General features: G+C 36.2%; 1 protein-coding gene across 3 annotated transcripts in view; it reads right to left on the reverse strand.

Annotated features, from left to right (window-relative positions):
* Positions 1-22337, reverse strand: part of LOC136849080 (uncharacterized) — a 1041516-nt gene that overhangs the window by 290845 nt on the left and 728334 nt on the right. For all 3 annotated transcript variants that reach the window (XM_067122009.1, XM_067122007.1, XM_067122010.1), the window contains exon 9: positions 19682-19782. In XM_067122009.1, the coding sequence (XP_066978110.1) occupies positions 19682-19782 (101 nt within the window). The remainder of the gene's footprint in view (positions 1-19681; positions 19783-22337) is intronic.

The following is a 22337-nucleotide window of genomic DNA, read 5'->3' on the forward strand; positions in this document are numbered from 1 at the left end:
TCAATGCTAGATCAAGAAATCCTCAGGTAAGAAGCTTTACATCATTTAAAATGAGTCTCTCTCTCTCTCTCTCTCTCTCTCTCTCTCTCTCTCTCTCTCTCTCAGCAAAGAAATCCCACTAGCGAGAGGAAGACGCAAGTGAACGTGATGGCCGCCTACCTAACCAAACTCGTATGATGGAGCGGATGACACGGAAATGCATTTAAAGCAATCCCCCAACACAATATTGCAAGCAGGTTTCCTCTGGGTAATTCACAAGCGGTTTCAGTCTTGATGGAATCTTACGGCAGAGCAAACATTTACATGGAAGATACCACGCAAAGCGGTGCAGAAAGGATGACACAGCATGATATAGGAAACTATTATTATTATTATTATTATTATTATTATTATTATTATTATTATTATTATTATTAACGTCTGCAGTTGTTATTTGTTGTTTTATTGTTATGCAGTTATATTCATGACATAAACCTAAAAATATTCGCTATATTACATAATACTTGTGACAAAAAAAGGATAAGTCAATAACAAGTCTGCAAAACCAAGAGCAACGCTGATATGAGACGAAAGGGTAAACAGGGAAAGAGCAGCAAAGATAATGAAGCGACAGGCCGCAAAGAACTGATCTGGGATAAACAGGAAAATAAAGAGTCCTCGTTAGGGGTTTATTCCCCCAAGGATTTAATTGCCAACTTGAAAAAAACAGGAATTATTGCGTCTTGAGAATAAACTGGTTGTTTAAAGAGAGAATATATTAAAGGCTCCTATATTAACGAGCAAATTATGCTAATATTCAAACTTCTGTTTCGTTAAGAATGGTAGATTTACAAAGTTTTAATCACTTTTAGAGCATCGCAAAGATCTAACGTTGGATAGAAATACGAGACCTCACATCATAATTATTTTTAATCTTAAGAAAACCTAATTACCTTTCATTTAAACATTAAATAACATAAGAAATCCTGTGGAAACTAAATATATATTTAATGTATAATACGACCCAATAAGAATTTGTGATTCTCCGTTTTAATGATACTTATGCATATAAAGCCTTAAGAATACAGTGACAGTGGCAGAGGCCACAAAACATCTTACAAAATTGCTAAATTGATACCTAAAATATTTATTATAAATGATTACGGTGAGCAAGCCGCCGATCTTTACCTCAATATTACTACAGTATATATTTACCAACCCACAGTTCCCTGACTTTCTACATATTTTCAAGGGTAAAAATGCTGGAGTAATATTTAAGGAATCTTTAAGCTAAAATCTTTTGAAAGGTACAAATGCTGGAATAACATTTAAAGGAATTCTTAAATCATTCTGAGATTATACATATAAATTATTACGTTATTCTTAATACGATCTGGCTAAACTTGTAATGACCGCCTCTCTCTCTCCCTCTCTCTCTCTGACTCTGATTTCCAAATATCTTCTTTGTGAGAAGCTAAATATCAAGAGGCTAAGAATATTTCTTTTGACTAATAATGGAAAACATTATGCGAATTATTGAATAACATTTCAATAATTTTAGTCTAAACGGTGAAATGCCTTGAATGTTTCTCAGGCTTTTACTCATCACGACCACGAGAGAATGTCCGCTTTAACCATTACACATTTAGTTATTACTATGGAGAGTCATTAACGAAAAATAATGAAAAAATGGAATTAAGTGAACTAAAACCGAATGAATAGAGAAGATTTATATTTATAGGAATATAAGAGTGAGAAGATTTATATTAATAGGAATATAACAGTGAGAAGATTTACATTTATAGGAATATAACAGTGAGAAGATTTATATTTATAGGAATATAAGAATGCAAGTTCATATCTACAGTGCAATACCTGATATCACAAGTAGGCTCCATGAAACTATTTTCTACAAATCCATGTCAATGAAAGCTGGAAAAGATCTATAATCATAAAAGTGTGAAAAGTTGCATTAGACACCTGAAACTCGCAAGTGGGTATATTGTTGAAATTCTTCAAGGTGGTAGAGCACTCTCTCTCTCTCTCTCTCTCTCTCTCTCTCTCTCTCTCTCTCTCTCTCTCTCTCTCGACGAATTTCTGGCATAGCTTTCATATGTACTTCAGGAGCTACACCGCTAAGGAACGCAAGTGAAAATCTCTGCTGGTCACTATGCTTACATCTCTCTCTTCCAGAGAGAGAGAGAGAGAGAGAGAGAGAGAGAGAGAGAGAGAGAGAGAGAGAGAGAGAGAGTATAAACAGTGGATATTATATGTGAACAAATTATTTACTTTTAAAAGAATCATGACTTTCTCAGGCCAGATTAAAAACTGGCGAACATATGATCATGGAGGGCATCATAACAGAAGTTACGTATTAATTCATTTGAAAAAAAAAATGTTATCAAACACATTAATCCGAATATGCTGAACTGGAAACAAACAGGAGAGCTCCAGAAGAGTTGAAATTTGGTCTTGCACAGAAACCTAGAAAAGGAGGAAAGGTATATGGAAGAAAGGAACTGGAAATTTCGCATTACTCTACAACGTAGCAAACCAGGAGAGGGATTTATCTTTTTCACAGTATTTCATAAACCTTCAGTAAATGGTCACTTTCGGGAGAAACATGCCGGCCACATCCGAAAATGGCTTTCCGCTGGGTCAGCCTCTTTTGCCTACCCAACGCTCTTGTCGAAATTGTGGTGAAATATCGGTTCATCTCTTAGCTAATATTGATTCATAACAAAAAACAAAACCTGAACCTAACTGTAATGTAAAGTACACAAAAAGGATACGCGCCATCTGACTCTTATCCTCATTGACTTTCTGGAGAGAGAGAGAGAGAGAGAGAGAGAGAGAGAGAGAGAGAGAGAGAGAGAGAGAGAGAGAGAGAGTAGGCGCAGTGCTATTAACAGGCCCCAGGGCCATTTATCTAGTTCCTCTGCGGTTGTATAACAGGAAAAGGGAAAATGGCTTTCTAATGGGAGTTCGAGAGAGTTTCGGAAAGGCGAAATATTAGTCAAGGAAGACAGTCAGTTTCGTTCATTTTACCGAGAAAGAGGAGGCCACAACCATTATTACGAAGCCTCTGACGTTGTTGTAACTACAACCCACGAAAAGACCACTTTACTTTGCTCTTCTCACGATATGGTCGCATTATTACTACTGTCCACCAGAACAAGTATTCCAAAGTGCCCTGAAAGTGGAGTGCAGCAGTCCACAATTGGGAAACTTTATTTTTCTCTACGTTCCTTGCGGCTTTTCAAAAATGTGATGCAACTGCAGGGTTCATGTTCTGTTTCAAGTGGGGTTTTGCATTGGGTTATGCCACGCTTGCAATGCCTTCATGGAAAATGGCTCAGATTTCCAGAGTCGAAACACGGAACGTTATCGGCTATCAACAATTCAATTTCATAATTTAGTCTTTTAAACACTCGTTCCAACATTCAAAAGTTCCTCGTTGGACGGGTCGGTATAGTTTTCGGCTAGCACTCTGCTGGGCCCGCGTTCGAATCTCCGGCCGGCCAATGAAGAATTAGAGGAATTTATTTCTGGTGATAGAAATTCATTTCTCGGTATAACGTGATTCGGATTCCACAATAAGCTGTAGGTCCCGTTGCTAGGTAACCAATTGGTTCTTAGCCACGTAAAATAAGTCTAATCCTTCGGGCCAGTCCTAGGAGAGCTGTTAATCAGCTTAGTGATCTGGTTAAACTAAGGTATACTTAACTTTTTTCCAGCATTCAAGACTCATAATAATTGCAGCTTTTTCCTTTCTTTTTAACAAAGAACTAAAACACTGAAAAAAGGACACCAACATCTTTACAAAACTTATAATATTTCCAAGCAAATTACAAAATTTGTTGATATGAGAGAGAGAGAGAGAGAGAGAGAGAGAGAGAGAGAGAGAGAGAGAGAGAGAGAGAGAGAGCAGGTCAATAATAGTAATAAACATCACCAAAATCCTTTCCTAATGGACCACTGTTTACATAATAAAAATCCCCCGTTAACCCATCCCTTGAGAAAACACCATCGTCCGAGAAGGGAGCGCTGACAACAAATACCTCGGCGAGGCCAGGTACCTCTGAAGAATGAGTTCGGGGGAAGGTGAAGGTACAGTACTTTGTCGTCTCGTTTTGTGCAGCTGACAAAATGTCTTTTGTCGTTTCAAGACAGAAAACAATGCACGTTCATCATCGTGGTTTCTAACACAATGCTTTCCGTATTCAACCATAATCTATACAAGGGTTCCTTAGTCACATTTCTTTGCTGATTTATTCTTTTTGAGTATTTATGGCCAGTTAGCAGTTATATTATAAAAAAGTATTATACCTCGCAGATACACAAAATGCTTCTTGCAATATTCATCACATTCAACAATTATATAAAAAAGATTGTTAAATGGACACTCACTCTACGATTTCAAGTTATTTGGTCTCAGAACTGCGGTAACTTAAATGAAAAATAAAGAAAGAAAATGCACAGATCAAATAATCGGGTCCCTTGAGAAATAAAAACGCATTCACCCCAAAAAAAAAAAAAAAAACGAGAGAGAGAGAGAGAGAGAGAGAGAGAGAGAGAGAGAGAGAGAGAGAGAGAGAGAGAGAGAGAGAGAGATGTTCTGTCATACCAACTGCGTAAGTAATTTCTGATTTACACATCTGCAATAATATTTGGCGTTTTATCTTGCACGTAATAGTTATTACGCCCTATAATGAAATATAAAAGTGCATTTACTAACTACAGTACAAGCAATGTGAAAAGAAAAGCATCTTTGAAAAACAAATCCCTACGCTTGCTCCCTCATGAGACTACAATTAACGTACCTTGAATTCATTTCTGCTTTATCCTTTGTAAGAAAATAAATAGGTTACAATTTCCAATTACTGTACAGTGAACTTTAGGTTGATTTTGCACAAAGGCGCCATGTCCCAGCTATGTTGAAGAACAATTAAAAGAACATGCTTACTGCCTTCATTTTCGCAGCAGCGACAATACCATTTGCTATTTCTTTTCAACAACCGGGAGTAACCTGGGGACAGTCATGAAACAAACCCCTTTCGAGGCTATCACCAATGCATATAAAAAGAAAAATTACCCCGAAATAGTTGTCTAGGTTAATTAGCAACTTATTCCGTGAGTGAGGAGTCAATAAAATATTTGGTACGGATCAAGTACCGAAAGAAAGTTTCTAGTCATCATGGGAATGGTAAAATGAGAAAAAGAGACCGAGTCGGTTTAACATTCAAAACCCTTGCACTGATCAGTGTGAGCAAGCTTTATTTCTATCCCGTCCCACCTCTGCAAGAGCATTGTTTATTTTATTCAGAACAGACAACCTGACTTGCAAAAAAAAAAAAAAAAAAAATTCTACGTGGGGAGAGCTCAACAAATCTAGCTTTTCAATTATGATTAGTGGACAGGACTATCTTCATCTATTTATGGCAGCTGGGTCACTGCAGGTGACACATCTAATTCAGGAAAGGGCACCCATGAGTAGCCAAGAAAATAGCCACAGAGTTTGACCTTTCCCTCACTCCTCTTCTCTCATTTTATTTTCTCCTTGTGTTCTTTAGTCATTTAAGTGCATGAATTATTCATTTTTTACCTTCATAGCACCTAACTGCATGCCAATTTCGTTCTTAAAACCTAGCGTCCAGTGAAAAATGTAGAACCGTAGTTACTATGTATTGTTGGAAACAAAGTAACTTACGACACAGAAAGGTCGTAAATGACATTAATAATCTTCAACGGTTCAAAACTTTTCGACTGCCCTCCCTATGAAATGTTCGTTCCATCATATCCATTCAAGATCAAACAGATTCCTATTAAATGGGAAGTTCTTTGTTCGCTTTGTCTCGACAGGTGTTCAAATCCACGTCAAATGACTTTTTCTAAAGTACCTCTATCAGAAATTCAGGAGTCCGTTGTAATAAAGACAGTTTAATTAACATTTAAGCAAACATTCTACACTTGTAAAACCGATCACAGAGTTGCAGTGAACTTAAATACCCATCTATTATTGAAATTACTACAATGGATTGTATAAAAGGTAATAAACCAAAATAAAATAATTTCAAAACTTCAAAGTTAAAAAAAAAAGCTTCAGTAATTCTTGTCACATTTATCAACGCTGTTTAGGTATGATCAATTTTAAAAGTGATCTTCCAGTACCAGTTTCCTCAAATTTAATTGTCGCACTATTCAAGATTTATTTACCCATAATTGTTAACATAAAGTTATTTTCAAGCACAAAAGAAATAAGCATATAGATTTTACTTGAAAGTTACCTTATAGATGTACTTGTATTAATATTGATAGTACAAAGTCATGTGCTATTTTTGTTCTAGGCCCATAGCAATCTTGAAGCAGAACATACGTCTATGGAATACTAGATGAATCTCAAGATATATAAGAATTAATGAAATTTATTATTCACAAAATTAACACTTTTCAGAGTAATGAGAAAAAAATCAACGCTCCATATTTTCTGGTCACTTGATATTCATTGGTATGAAAAACCGAGAGGTACAGTAATTTCAGGATACGTATTACAGCTTCATGAGTAAAAGAGTGAATTAATTTGCAGCTGCATAAAATTACTGGGAAACATTTACGCGGAATGTCACCTTTTTACGATTAGGGGGTAAAGTCAAGATCGCATTAAGATAAATTCCACAAAGGCTGTGACTCAGTTTTTATTTAAAGTTTCCATAACCGGATAAAAAATGAAATACTTGGAAAATCTATAATAATCTAGATAGGGCTAGTGTATTTCGTTAAATTCATATTTTATTCCGACAAGAATAACTATATTTTTTGTTAAGCTAACGGTATGCTAAGCAACACTCACCAGGTGGCCACAAGCAGAAATTCGTTTGGCGACCGCCTGCTTTGTTCACTCGACCTTCAACCTAGAACAAATTTCTCCTCGTCCTGCTTTCCCTGACTCTTACAACCTTCTCCCTTTGTAGAAGAGAGGCTTACATTAATTTTGATTAGCCTACTTCCAGATAAAAAGTATTATTATCATCTGTTTCTTTCACGCTTGAACAAGTACAGGTAAGGAGTTTTTATTCTGTCGGCCTTCTAGTGTATAAGATAAGCTTTACTCTACTGAGCTCTACATAACGAGGCATTAAATCATTTACATGAGACAGCTCACTCATTAACGTGGAAAGTGAGGCACAGTCTATCAGATAAGAATACGACTATATAAACAATACTTGATCAGGGTTCGAACACGGACCGGGCGTTACAGAAACTTTAAAACTATCCCTTCAACCGTCCTCGCAGGTTTCGTGTAGTCAATTCTCTGTGAATGAGCCGGAAATTACGGCTGCTATTTACGGTACTGATTCATTTAACCAAAGCGACATAAACAAAGGCCATTAACACATGCTATCAAAATTATTCACATCAGGTCTTTCAACTTTTATTTGCATATCAATTAGTTTCCTTCACTGTATCCTAAGAAAATTGGGTCGGAAGACCATCAAACTGTTGGACCATACAAACACAGATATTTCATTACATCATTAAAACACCAATCAGAGTGGTTCCGATAAAGAAAACAAGCCGATTCGCTCAGCTAATAATAATGTTATAATTGACAAGGCGAAAATCCCTCAAAACCAGCCAAAAATATGTATCAGGAGACATGCGCTACTCCTCGCTAGTGTTCTCTCGGGGCTTATTGTGACTCTTTACAGCCATCAGACCCAAGTAAAACCTGTTATGATCTTTCATTAAACATTTTTTTTTTCAAACCAGACACGATAATTGCTACAGTTAAACCCTCTTTTATCCAAGCTTAGTCTCAGCAGAAGGTAAAGAGAAACTCCCAGACGTAAGTGGGCACCGGTAAAGAAGAAGAAGAAGAAGAAGAAGAAGAAGAAGAAGAAGAAGAAGAAGAAGAAGAAAGAGGTATGCTTTTCTTTACCTCACCAACATCCTTATGATCTCGCATCCCTCAAGTGGAATCCCCAGCATGTCTAGCTTAAGGGATTTCTGTCCCAGTATATGGAAAATCCCTCTGTAGAGCGTGCATCTCTCTATTTCCGATTCATGTCCTTAAGGATCTACAGCATTTTCCTATACTGCTTTGACCTTCTTTATGTCAAAGTAAATATGACATTTCCTCTACTACCACAGGTTTTTTTTTTTTGTTAATATAGATAAGTTACTTAATATTCGTGATACTGACATCATTCTCCGGAGGAAGTCTTTCCTCAAAAGCCTAGATTATCGAAATTACCTAACTAAATGTCTACGATAATATATTATATATATATATATATATATATATATATATATATATATATATATATATATAATAATAAATATATCTACACATTATATTTACGATCATAAAAAATCGCAGCATACCTTACTAATGATAATTATCTTTTCCACATTTTATTGGTTTTCGCGCAAGAAATAGTATATACAAATAGTAAATACAACTATAAGCAAAAATGGAGGGGAAAGCATTTTTTCGAAATTAGAGGCACTGGGAATAAGGTAGTAGTGGGAAAGCACTGGGTGTATTTATCTATATCTGAAAGATATCAGAAAGACGGCATGTGCTGTACCTTCTGCATTTTTATTGGCGCCTTCATCCGCAGTTCACAGTTTGATGCAGTATATATTCAATCTCTAATTCAATTTCTTCATATTATGTTGCGTATTGTAATCACTGCGTTATCAGCTAGCATTTAGCAGGTAAGAGTTACGTGATGGATGGAACAGTTCGATTTTTGGTAGCACCAGACAAAAAGTTGCATAGTTGATCAGCTTGACAGAGACGCCTTGGAAAAACCAGAACAAGAAAAGTTGGGTTAAGCTATTTCCAAACTGGGAGCGTTGTTCAACTCTTGTTTCTTTGCCCATTGTGATAACTTTTCTGCTGACAGTGTGTCTACATTTTTCTTTCAATTTATAAGCTGTTGTCTTCTGGTTCTTACAGCACACGACTAGAGGCTCTTTCTTGTTTCTGTCTTTCACTTCGCTGGCAAGAGACCATCCTTATTATGGAGTTCTGGAAATCTGTGTCGCTAATTTTGAGAGTCGATCTGATCCCTTATGGATAATAATACAAGTTGAGCAAGGGGCAAAATTTTTTTTCACATATGCAATTGTGACACTTATTAATACCTTGTAGGAACTAGCTCCTGTCTCTTTTCTTTAGAGAGGGGCTTGAAAAATTATAAACAGTGGAAGTGGTAAGGTATGCTATGATTGCTGCGGAACTACGCAGTCAAACGCGCGAAAGAAGGTCGTTGGGAGGCTTCTTGAAGCCAAAGCAAGTGGGCTTCATCACTCACGTCAAGGGAAATGCCATCAATATAAAAGGGGCATCTTGAGTTGATATGTACTCACAGCTTCTGCTACTAGTGTCGGATTACGGACATGGTCTTCTACATAGTCTTGAAATATTGCCCCTAGGTTGCGGTGAGCTTGCAATCGCTTACACAGAGTGGTAGTGGTGCGACCTGTGCAGTAAAGGGTTAGGACTTGACATGTCCCTTCGGTATATTTAAATTTGTATACTGCACGTTGGTCGACTCCAACATCTCTCTACGGGAAGCCACCCAGACAGCCAGCGAGAGAATGAGACCCGTCGACCAACAGAAATTCAGCACCCCAGTGACATCATATTTGCAGTAAAAAAAAAACCCTTGTATGTCAATTTATAATCCAGTCCTGATGACACCACCGAGAGAGGTGGAGAAATGGTCCATCATTAGAAAAAGAAATAATAAAAGGAAAGAATCTCGAATAATTTTTCCTTATTCCTAAGAAGCTTGCCAGAAGAGAAAAACAAGTATAGACTGATTCAAAGTCTTGATAAGAAGATAGTATCTGCGAACAATAGAAATTACATAAGAGAGGAAATGTGCTCAAATAGCTTATACTGTATATATATATATATATATACACACACACACACACACACACACACATATATATATATATATATATATATATATATATATATATATATATATATATATATATATATATATATTAAAAAGAGCATATATATATATACACACATATATATATATTATATATATACATATATATATTTCATACAAAATTTCCCCCTTATTTTTGTCTTTTGCAATTCTTCGATTGAAAAACTTTCAATCCTTATCAGACATTAAAACTTTCTTAGTAGGCTTAGATGACATTTAACACACGAGCAAACATTTGTCGAAAGTCGCACAAACTTCTGGATATTTCTCTCATTAGTTCCAAATAAGAGCAAAACCAATTTTATTACGAATTTCAACTTAAAAAAGTGTTGAGATCAATTCATCAGACCGTAGCGAGTCGTGGAGAAAAATATATACAAAATATTCCACTGAGATGGTCACTAGTAATAAGAATATATGAATATTTCACGGAACACAAAAAGCCAGCACACAATGCCTCGACAAGTTTATCCAAGGAATTATCCCTTCTTTTTACGTTCATCGATCACTGTCACTTTAGACGTGTCACAAGAAAAAATATTTATTCCGTAAACCTACATTTTTAGTGCGCAGCGCAAGAGAGCAAGAGCGAGCCTATACACGCATGAACATACAGGAAGTAGCCGTATTATATATCTTATGTCATGGACATAGTGTTAGAAAACAGGAAAATACACAAGGCAAAAATACTAAAAATAAATAAAACGAAGACTAAAAATAGGCAGAAAAAGCCACTATAGATAAAATGCAGTTAAAAGGTCCCAGTGCTTAGGATACATTTTTTTTTTATTTATTAGTGTTAAAAATCAGATTTGAATAATAGTTAGAAAGTTAAGAACACGGTGAAATGTTCCATATTTGAAAGGTGAATTACTAGAACATTCCCTGGCTTTACTCTCCTGTATTTTGGATTTTATTCTCTCTCTTCAAGTGTTACTATGAAATTACTTCTCCGGTTTTCTATCAGCTGGTTAAATGGACTTAAACATTATTCCCCGGTACATTTAAAGGATACATGTTTACTGCCTCTTCGCAAACAATAACAGTGTTTAAAATAATAATCTGTGTAATGAATGACTATGGAAACCATTTAATTAATAATTCTAAGCTACCAAACCTACCACTGCTAGTGTTGCATTAAATATTTTTTTTTAATTCGATATCATCAGAACTATGGTGATAGTATCTACTGTAGGATGGCGTAATTTATTCACGGGTGGAAGCTCAGTACAGCCACCACAGCCAAGCTGTAAACTCAAAATCATCAAACCACTGACATTACCAGATGTTATATTTTCTTTCTTGCCTACTTAGGTATTTCAGCGCAACAGCGTTTCTGATATCAGGTTATGTTACCATAATAACTTAAGAACACACGTACAGTCGCCTGAAGCCTGAACAGGATATTTCCTTTTTTACAGTACATAGCTTGAGAATGGTCATTTCCCGGGTCTCCAAATATTACAGGGGTTTCAGTTTTATGGCTTGCTGATTTTACTTACAGCGTGGAACTTCCGTAAGGTTACCGATATGAGAGAGAGAGAGAGAGAGAGAGAGAGAGAGAGAGAGAGAGAGAGAGAGAGAGAGAGAGAGAGAGGGGGGGAGGAGATGGCAGTAACAATAGTATACAGTTCAATAAACTTGCAAGACTTAAAACCAACCTATGGCGTGGCAATTATTTTTTTACTTCACAAAACTACAGTATCCTACAGAGAGAGAGAGAGAGAGAGAGAGAGAGAGAGAGAGAGAGAGAGAGAGAGAGAGAGAGGAGGGAGAGGATGGGGAGCTTTATAAACAAGGGCCAAAATTAAGTATGTTGAACATTTCCACAATCGCTAATAATTCCGCAAACACTTTCCATGTTACCACAAAGTCAACAAAATGGCAAGTGAACTCCCAGGTTCCTTGAAGTGGTCAACCAAAGTGAGGGTCTTAGAGAGAGAGAGAGAGAGAGAGAGAGAGAGAGAGAGAGAGAGAGAGAGAGAGAGAGAGAGAGAGAGAGAGAGAGCAGAGAAACCAACCTATGGCGTGAGAGAGAGAGAGAGAGAGAGAGAGAGAGAGAGAGAGAGAGAGAGAGAGAGGATGGGGGAGCTTTTATAAACAAGGGCCAAAATTAAGTATGTTGAACATTTCCACAATCGCTAATAATTCCGCAAACACTTTCCGCGTTACCACAAAGTCAACAAAATGGCAAGTGAACTCCCAGGTTCCTTGAAGTGGTCAACCAAAGTGAGGGTCTTAGAGAGAGAGAGAGAGAGAGAGAGAGAGAGAGAGAGAGAGAGAGAGAGAGAGAGAGAGAGAGAGAGAGAGCAAACAATTTCTGGGTAAGCCGTCCTCTTTTCATACTTGCTTCTATTTTTAGCCTCTTTATTGGCAATTTCCATATGCAAAATGATGTTTCGGCCAAACGACGTGAAAGAGACGAAAAAGGTTTGCTTGGCTTCCAGAAAAAAAAGAATTCCTCGACAGTCAACTGAAGTAAAAGTATTCCACAAATACCTTACAAGCACACAAATCTCCCACATACACAGATGCATGCATACTTATACAAAAATATTATGACATGAATCTGTTCGTGGTTTGGAATTCTGTGCTTGTTTCTGCCCGTGACCTACAATATTCCATCTTCCAGGAGACAGCTCTTTCTCATTTCCTCTTCTTTTTCTTACTATTCACTCAATCCTGGACTAGAGAAGATCATAAGGTTCCTGCCTGATTAGACTCGGCAATAATGAAAGAAAAATCAAACGTTTTGCAGACATCCAACTTAGATCACGGTGAAGTTCATGAGTAGAAGTTCTTCTAAGATAGCTTTTTTCTCAAAAGAAAGGCCAGTCAGCTAAAAAATATTACATGAATAAAAAAAACAATATATATATATATATATATATACAAATATATTACATACAAAACATTTACACACGGATCGCGCGCTTGTATGCACGCAAAACGAGAGAGACGGATCGGAAAACGCGAGTTCGGCTGCGAAGACAAAGGGAGGAGGAGGCTGAGGTCAAGTCACACCACGCGCGACTTACGTGTAAATGTTTTGTATAAGTGTGTAAATGAATGTAGATATTATGTAACGTGGCAAAAAATATTTTTATATTCTTGTGTATTCCTTCAATATTTTCCATATTATTTCAAATGCACACGAAGCAAAATATTTTATGCTGACTGTTACAACAATATAGTGAGCGTCAAAAATCTCAACCATAAAACAAAAAAGTGAGGAAAAAATATTTTTCCACGCTCATGAAAATGTTACTAGCAGTTACCCTGCCAAAATTAAAGGGTAATGGGTCGAAAACATAAAAGACACCACTTTATCTTTCCGTAGCTATAGTGCTCAGCAACCCCCCCCCCCTTTTTTTTCTTCTTATTGAGAATTACAGCACATTTTACGCAGCTTTATACTCTACTGCCATAAAGTATAAAGTAACTAATATTTAAAGACATTACAGTATTCTGTTCCCTCGTTCTCGAGGAAGTGAATACGGAGAAACGTAGCCAGTATATTGATTTATTATAAAGGGGGGTTTCTGCATAAGAAAAAATCTGACAGCACTGGAGAAAAGATCCATAAATCAATCAAGCTTTCCCTTTACGCTGTCAAGCTGCACATAAAAAAAAGAACTGTCATATAAATAACCAGATGAAATAAATTTCAGACGTAGTAATATGTGGGTCAAGGAAAAATGACAGGATTTCGCCATCCTTATTTCCTAATGGTCAAAGTTTGCGAATGACAGGGCGAAGGCTTTTGGATGATGGAAAACGGAAATAACTAAAATATTAACACAAAAATAGAATGAGCTAGACGATCTGTAAATATTCAGTTTCACGGAAATTAAAAGTGTTTTTTGTTCTTGGATAGAGAGAGAGAGAGAGAGAGAGAGAGAGAGAGAGAGAGAGAGAGAGATAATCCTCTTGTTGAGAACCTCCTAATATATTTATGTTATGGAGGAAGGTATACATTTTGACAGAGTACTGACAGCCCCGCCCGTATTTTTTTGTCTCTTCCCTTCACATTCCATTTCAATATGTGGGCCGCGCCAAAAACCTGATACCTGTATTACTTTTGTCAACAAGGGTTTTCAGAAAACGGGTTAAACGTTAATTCCTTCTGCGAGCCACATACCTCCACTCCTGACTTTTTACCTGATTTGAAGATGAATTAATCAATAAAAATTAGGGCACACTCACCAGTCTTCTGATTACTTTAAAAATCTCACACCACTTTTGAAGAATAGAGAAGCAACATATTTTAACTGGAAGCGAACTCGGCTGAGCAATCCAAGACTTGGCCACAAATTCAAAATTCGCCCGCAGGATATTAATTTTTTTCCAATGCCCTTGAAAACCAAAGTATGCTCTTATCCCTTTATAAATCTGACAATCCGTTCTCCAATTTGCAGCCAACCACGCATTACAACTACATTACTCAGCTCACAAATTTTGGATAATTCCGTTCGCAAACCCCCCGTTATAACCAACTGAAATGATCACTTCATTTTCTGTTTAAAAAGGCTAGAAACATCACATCCTTAGTACTTTCACATAAGGGGTTTCTTCTAAAGGGCTTGACGTGTGAGCACTTTCTACTGTTTTCCCATCTAGTTCACGTTCTTCATCTATGCCCTTTCTCCATGATTTAGTAGCCTTCCAGTTGTCGTAGCTCAGCCACTTTCTCATCTGGTCCTACCAACAGCTCATCTGACCTTCTCAGCATGTACCCAAACCATCTCAATCTTTTAGATCTCATTCTTGAAACCTAGATGTAAAATCTTACCTGTTAAACCGACCTGGAGACCAGTTATGAGATAACAGGTGCTGACCTCACACGACTTTTGTCATGCGTATGATCAACTTGGTGGAATAATGCCACCCCTTTATGCCTCTTCATCTTCCGAAATATCAATCATATCTACGGGTAATCATAGCCTTTAACATTAATATCACTAAACCTGCATTTTCTTTCCAGCTGCTCCGATATAGAATAGAATGAAAAAATACACTCAATTAACTGGAGAAAAGAGTGAGCTCACTAAATAGCCAAAACTTTTTACACGACAGGTTGCGACACTCACCTGCAATTTTGCGCCGGTAATTTCCTTCATTAGACAGAAACAACGTATGACCTTAACACATTAAAAAATGTCATATGTTTACTCGCAACCATTCTTAACCAGTTCAAGATACCTTCTACTAAAATGTCTGGCTTAGATACGAAATTTCATTACAATAACAATCAATTTCCATGGCTTCGTAATGTCCGGCCTAGTATTAATTTAAAACCACATAAAAAGAAATATCACATCTTACAAACAGAAATGATTAAAGAGATCTAAATAACAGCGTTCATTCGGCGGTAAACATTGCTTCCCCTTCAAAGCATGAATAAAGAAAACCTTAATGATATTGCGCTGCACTCATCTGCCCCATCCACAAGCTCACTTGGTGAGTGAGGATAAAATTACTGTTCTGTTAGCGTTTCTTTTCAGTTATTTTGACCAGTTATATTAACCATACAACCTTAAGCATAGTCTAAATTCCCCTGTTTTATTTTCACAAGCGTTCCCAACCTTCTTTTGTTAAAGCCCATTTTACTATGCCTCTATATATTGTGGTACCAATTCATAGGTTGCCACATTCGCAATCGTTTACTGCCCTAATTTTTCTTTTATTTTCAGTGAAATCCTGTGTTGAAAGCTTATCATAGATTTTCCACACTTAATGTGTGAATTGGCATCCTTTACCACAACAGCTTTCCTATATAGCTAATGCTATATTGGCCAAGTACAATAAATTCTCTCTACTTCCTTTCTCTTTAAATTATTTTCTTTCTTGTTATTCAAAATCACTCCACATTTACTATTCATTCTGAGGGAGTATTTTAAGCAACGTAAATTGAGCTCAGAGCTTTGCTAATCTCTGAACTGTCCGTCAAGGCACAAATTTATCTTTCTTAAAATTAATTCAAATATTTCTTTTATACACGATATATATATATATATATATATATATATATATATATATATATATATATATATATATATATATATACATATAAACATTATATTATATATATATGTACAAACATTATATTATATGTATTAAAAATCATGATAACGTGACATTCAGTGCAGGAGTCAGGCAGTGCAGGGGTGATGCTTGATAGTTTTCGGATTTCAGCACTGCTCAGCGCGATTCAGCATTGGCCACCTGATCAGAAGTTGCCTCGGATACAGCGACACGTGGAACGGAAGGAATGTGACCTGGGCGTCTGATAATTCAGCACCTTTCGTACAGCCACCTTTGGAATATAGCAGATGTCACTGACATGGTTTCGAGGGGGATCTTTCCGTCCCTGTTTTGGATAAAAGTTTCTAGTGTGTGTGTGTGTGTATATGTAACTGTAATAGCCACAATGCCCTCTTAACTTCTCGAGTTCTTTCGCGCTTTTTTGGATATGCTTGTCACTACAAAGCCGTAAGATCCAAGCGCAAGAAATTGAAGAGACTGTGATGCCCGGTCGCGGGAAACGAACCCGCGTCACCATAATCACAAGGTCACGTTACTGACCTGACCTGTTGGATCTTACGGCTTTGTAGTGACAAGCATATCCAAAAAAGCGCGAAGAATTCGAGAAGCTAAGACGGCAGTGTGGCTATTACAATTACATATGTATCTGGTAAAAGTGACCAGTAGATTGTACACACACACACACATATATATATATATATATATATATATATATATATATATATATATATATATATATATATATATATATATATATATTACAGTACATATTATATATATAAAATAAATCGTAAAATCGAAATCGATAAGAATATGTATAGCATATGGGTATAAAATTATTATCTCTCTTGATGGCTTAGTTAACGTCACCATCACCGTGCTCAGAACCCAAAGGTCACAAATATCCAAATCTATTCTAAGTAGCAGGACTTATCAAGTTATTCCAACAGCAAGATAAATTCGATATTAAATGTTTATATGTGACTTCATATTTGAGAATATAAAAAATTCATATAGAAACCTGTTACAACCAAAGTAACCAGTTTCCTGTTACAACCGCTATCATGACGGAGATGGGCTGATTTCGGTTCTGAGGGCAGAACCTGAATTCGACAGAAATATGTACGACAAAGTCGATATCTGTTTTGTTACCTCTCTTGTTGGCAAGAGGGTTTATAGCCATTGTTACCCTACGTACGACCCTCAAAGGCATAGACTTGAATCCTGCACAAGGTTGGAGGACTAATGCATAATTCTCTTTGGGTATAAGTATTGCCAAGGTAAAGTGAATTCAATATTAATAGATTATTTCTGGTTTAATTTTGGAGAGCATAAAAATGCCATACATAAACACACTGAAACGGGAAACCAAACTAACTATTTACCTCAATACCAAAAGAGGATTTGAAAAGAAGGCTAAGGGGGATACCACTAGTACTGTGTATTTGTATAAATTATTATGTTGAATATACTATATTAATTTCAATGAAAAGGTGTGCCATTTCCTTTCGGATACAAAATACGGACTCACTTCATTCTAACTTGCTTGCAGTGATCAGTTCAAAATGCTCGAACAAAGTAACTAAACAAATACGCCAAACATACATATACTGTTCTAGTTTCTGATTCAAGGAAACCAGAGCATAAAAATTTCGCTACATGGTTTCTTATTATATTTTCCTGGACAAGAATGTCTCCAGTTAAGATGTTTTGTAAATTTGTCTACATTTACATTATTTATTACAATGTCCACCATGGAATCTAACTCAAAACAAACATTTTCTACCTAGATGTGAATTACTTCTCATGTGAATTTCTTTCTGCAAGCAAACTGTTTCTTATTATTAAATTTTTTTTGGGGAGTACAAAGCTTCTTAGTCGTATATTTTTACAACATGCTAACTGTTTTTCAATATGAAATTCCTGTTTCCATTATGAAATATTATTCGTTCTTGCAACCTCCCAAGACATCTCCAAACATGTGACTGCTTAATTTGGCAAAGGAATTATTCGTTTAAATAAGATGTTTCTCATTATGACCCGGTTTTCTACATGTCAAGTCTTCAATTTTCTAATTTTGACATTTTTTCCTAAACCTATACTAGTTCTAATCACGAAATACCGCTTTTCGGACGAACCCAAGATGAAGAACCTTACGTAAGGTTTAGGAATTTAATGATGGCGATGAATATGGTAAAAGGAGCCCAAACTCAATTAGGAAAACTTCTTAAAGACGGGATCTAAATAATGAGCACACATTCCTTTCAAAATTTCTCTTTAGAACATCAGTGAATTAACGACATGACCTTTGGGGGAAGACGTCAAAGACGGGTTTAACCAGTAGAGTAAGTATGAAAAATAAAGATGAAATGGAAATGAGAAAAAAACAGAAACAACAGCAAAACACAAAAATACGAAGGAAAAAGAATAATGAGAAACCGATTTAACAAATTAGGACTGGTCATAATTGTAATACTATAATACGTATAACATGACACTAAACAAATTCAATTTTAAAACGGGAAGAGAGAACACTACAACAAATAAATGTAAATACAATGATATGATGGAAAATGAGGATACGGCAACACTGGAATAGTCGTAGAAGAAGAAGAAGAAGAAGAAGAAGAAGAAGAAGAAGAAGAAGAAGAAGCATCGTAACTGCCAAGATCGTAACATATAACTGAAGACTAACATAACACGCCAACATTCAACTGATTCCTGGTTATTTCTGTAACGAACTAAAAATCACATCCTTATTTACATGATACATGCGCAGTTAGTCCATGAGTGCTCAAGCTTTAAAAGCAGACTGTCGAGACCAAGCTGTTCAGGTATTATGGCGGTGGTCTATATAATCTTATGTGTAATTTAAGGCTATGCCCTCTGTCGCCATCCCTTTCAAAGGGTGAAAATGTGTAAGGTAAAAAATGTACGCACAAATACACATATACAAACACATACACATACATATGAGTGTGTTTGTACGTACGTATATGTATATAAGTATACATATATTTGCATATATATAAATATATATATGTACGCACTGCATATGCTGAAAACACACACTCCCTCAACCCTTTCGCAGAACAATTCAAGCCCTTCGGCATAACCTGTATAAGAACCAGCGATGTACGAAGAAGCGAATAAATAAAGAAAGAGCTAACGACGTAATGGCCAATTGAGTGTGTTTTATCATCAAAAGCAAACGACATATTTCTCTCGACATCCCGATGGAATCGGTTATGGAACCTCGTTTGATATTTCGGATGCAACTGGAATGCTCTCATTTCCATACACAAATGGATGTGAATATATCAACATTTTAAGAGAACGCGGGAAAAGAGGCCCAGGTTCGCTTCACGTATTCTTTTGTACAGCAACTTGTTTAAGACAGATTAAGGAAAAGGTGGTGAATGCAGATTTCCACCACTACTACAGTACTACTACTACTATTACTACTTATTATTAATATTATTATTATTATTATTATTATTATCATTATTATTCCAAATTCAACAATAGCATGATAATAGCCTCCCAACGACAGAAACTGTACCATTCATTTCTGTCAATCAGCATTTTAAATAATAATAATAATAATAATAATAATAATAATAATAATAATAATAATAATAATAACAGGTGAATGTTGTTAGTTGAGATAAATGACTGACCTCCTGGCACGGGTTTCTCGCAGATGTAGCTATTCAGAGCCGAGCAGGATCTGTCATTCCAGTAAAGGTCGTGGGTCGTTCTGGACCCCTTCGTCGCCAGCCTGTCAGGAAAAAAGAAGAAAACGACATGTATAATTTCTAAGGTCTGATACGAAATTCCTAATTTCAACTAAAACATTGGCGTTTTCCTTACATAAAAAGTTGTCTGAAAAATAAGGTCTACCTTGCAAGACAAGTGTCATCAAGTCTACTGTATTTAAGTTCTTACAGACAAGATCAACCCTTTTTTGAGTTTCTCTTCTGTCATAAACAACAGTTTCACCAGCGTGTTTCTCCATGGTTGACATTTAAAGGACCTCATTTACTGAACTGAATGCATCATCTGCAGCACTGGTGTAGTTTTTTTTTTATTTTTGTTGTAACCTTTAAATTTTACTCTTATAATTGTTTAGTACGCCTCTTGCTGCAAGACCTGCTGAGTAAGCCAGTGTTAATCACATCCCATCATGACAATCCAGGACAAACCTCACAAAATCTAATATCTTTTTAACTTCCCTATAGGAAGGGCAATTGATGATGGCAGTGTGGAGGCAGTCCGATGGACCTTTGCATGTGAAGAAATGAGAGTCAATATTAGAAGTTAACCAAGAATCAATCATTTCTATACGGTGAATAAAGCACTACCCCACTGCAAATGAGCACCAGGTGATATGCGACGCAGGCTGAAAAACAACTGATCATCGATATATCAGTACTCACGTAAAATTTTGGCACTGGTTATGAAATTTAGATCAGTCTTAGCATGAACAGCCTTCAACTTACTCACCGACTTCTCGGTTCCAGAGATCCTTTATTCCTCGCATCGTTGAACTGTGGAACAGGCTCCCTGAGGATGTCGTGCAACTGGACCTTCATAAGTTCAAGCGAAGATGCAGTGCATTACTCTACCCTAATACAATTCTCCTCCTGTATTTTATCATTTACTGACATTTTTATCTATTACTTAATTTGTTGATCTATTTAATCTTTTCTAATAAGTGATCTCTTCTTTCTGTATTTCCCATTACCTTCTGTAACTTCTTTCTCATGAACACCCAACTCCTTGGAAGCTTGAATTTCAAGTCAGTGCCCATGTGGGCTCGTCCCATAAGAATAGGGTTCATCTTCTGAATAATAATAATAATAATAATAATAATAATAATAATAATAATAATAATAATAATAATAATAATAATAATAATATTAATAACGTAAAATTAGCTTGCAAAGACTCAATGATTCCTTTTCACATACCAATGCCTCTCCCAAAACTTCTCTTGTTCGTCTCAACCTGTGGCCGCCAACTTACTAAGAACGTTACAATAGCTATTAGGAATTCGTACGAAAAGTTAGCAAAACTAGTTTAGAAAGTAAGTAAATTTTATTTTTCTTAAGAGTATAACTAATTAGTCATTGTAATTCCTGACATAAAAAAGTTTAAGCATTGTGAGCCTGAGGTACTGCTATTTTCTTAATTTCTGCTTTTTATTTACCTTAATAATTCTTCTTTTAGAATCTCATGGAATCTAATGATAATATAAGATAGTATGTCTGTGCCTCGTTCTCTTTCATCCTCCTACCCACTCACGTTATCGATGCAGAATACAAATGAACTGGAACCTGGCTATGTAAGGATGCTCAATTCGCTGCGTTAATCCAAATTAATCTCTGGTTAAATATGTTCCCTGGGTTAATTCTGGCCACGTATTCAAGGCCTAATTCTACCAGGGAGCAAGTGTGTTTGCATTTCAAAGCGATGTTCTTAATGCAATTCCAGATGCTAATTCAATCGCTCCTTGACAGGTAGAGGAATTCAAATAACAACGAAAACGAACAATTCCAGCATCCTAATAAAGACTTCTTCCACCACCGAAACAAACATGTTTTTGGAGGGACGGAAATGCGCTGTATTTCTCATCAGACAAGTAAACACAACTCGCACAGTCGATCATTTATTGATTCTGGCGGGGGGTCTGCTACATGGCGTTCAAATCGCCCCAATTCTCACTCTTTCAAAGAAAAGGAAGAAAATGTTACTGCCACTTAACTATACTGTCTTCTTATACAGCATCACAGTGAAAACGACACACGTCGACTGTTTATCGATGTCTCTAAACCAAAGGTCCAGGTTTGAATCCTGGCCAGGTCATATGTACTTATCGATTATAACTTTCCTTGGATGTAACTTATCCCCAAGGTATTGTAAACTCGATATGAAATGATAACTGTGGCTTAAAATTTGTGAATATAAAGGAGTCACGCGTGGATAAGTGAAAAAATTCATATGTATAAATATATATATATATACAGTATATGTGTGCCTGTGTTGTGTGTGTGTATGTGAGCACTCGCTTGTGTGTATATATGGGTTCGTTATTACTATTACTGTTAGCCAATTTGCAAGCCAAGCTGAAAAAGCAGAATGCTACAAGCTCAAGTGTTAATACGGCATAAGAAGTAAAATAGCAAAACAACTATATAAGAGAAATAGCTGAGAAAAATATTTAACACCTAAATTATATAATGAGACTCGTGTGAGGCTGCTCAACAAGAAAATTTGACAGCCAGTTTCAGCTTCCCAAGTTCCAATGATTTGGGTAAATAATCTGGTCAGTTA

Source organism: Macrobrachium rosenbergii, chromosome 20 (assembly GCF_040412425.1).
Source record: "Macrobrachium rosenbergii isolate ZJJX-2024 chromosome 20, ASM4041242v1, whole genome shotgun sequence".
Lineage (NCBI taxonomy): Eukaryota > Metazoa > Arthropoda > Malacostraca > Decapoda > Palaemonidae > Macrobrachium > Macrobrachium rosenbergii.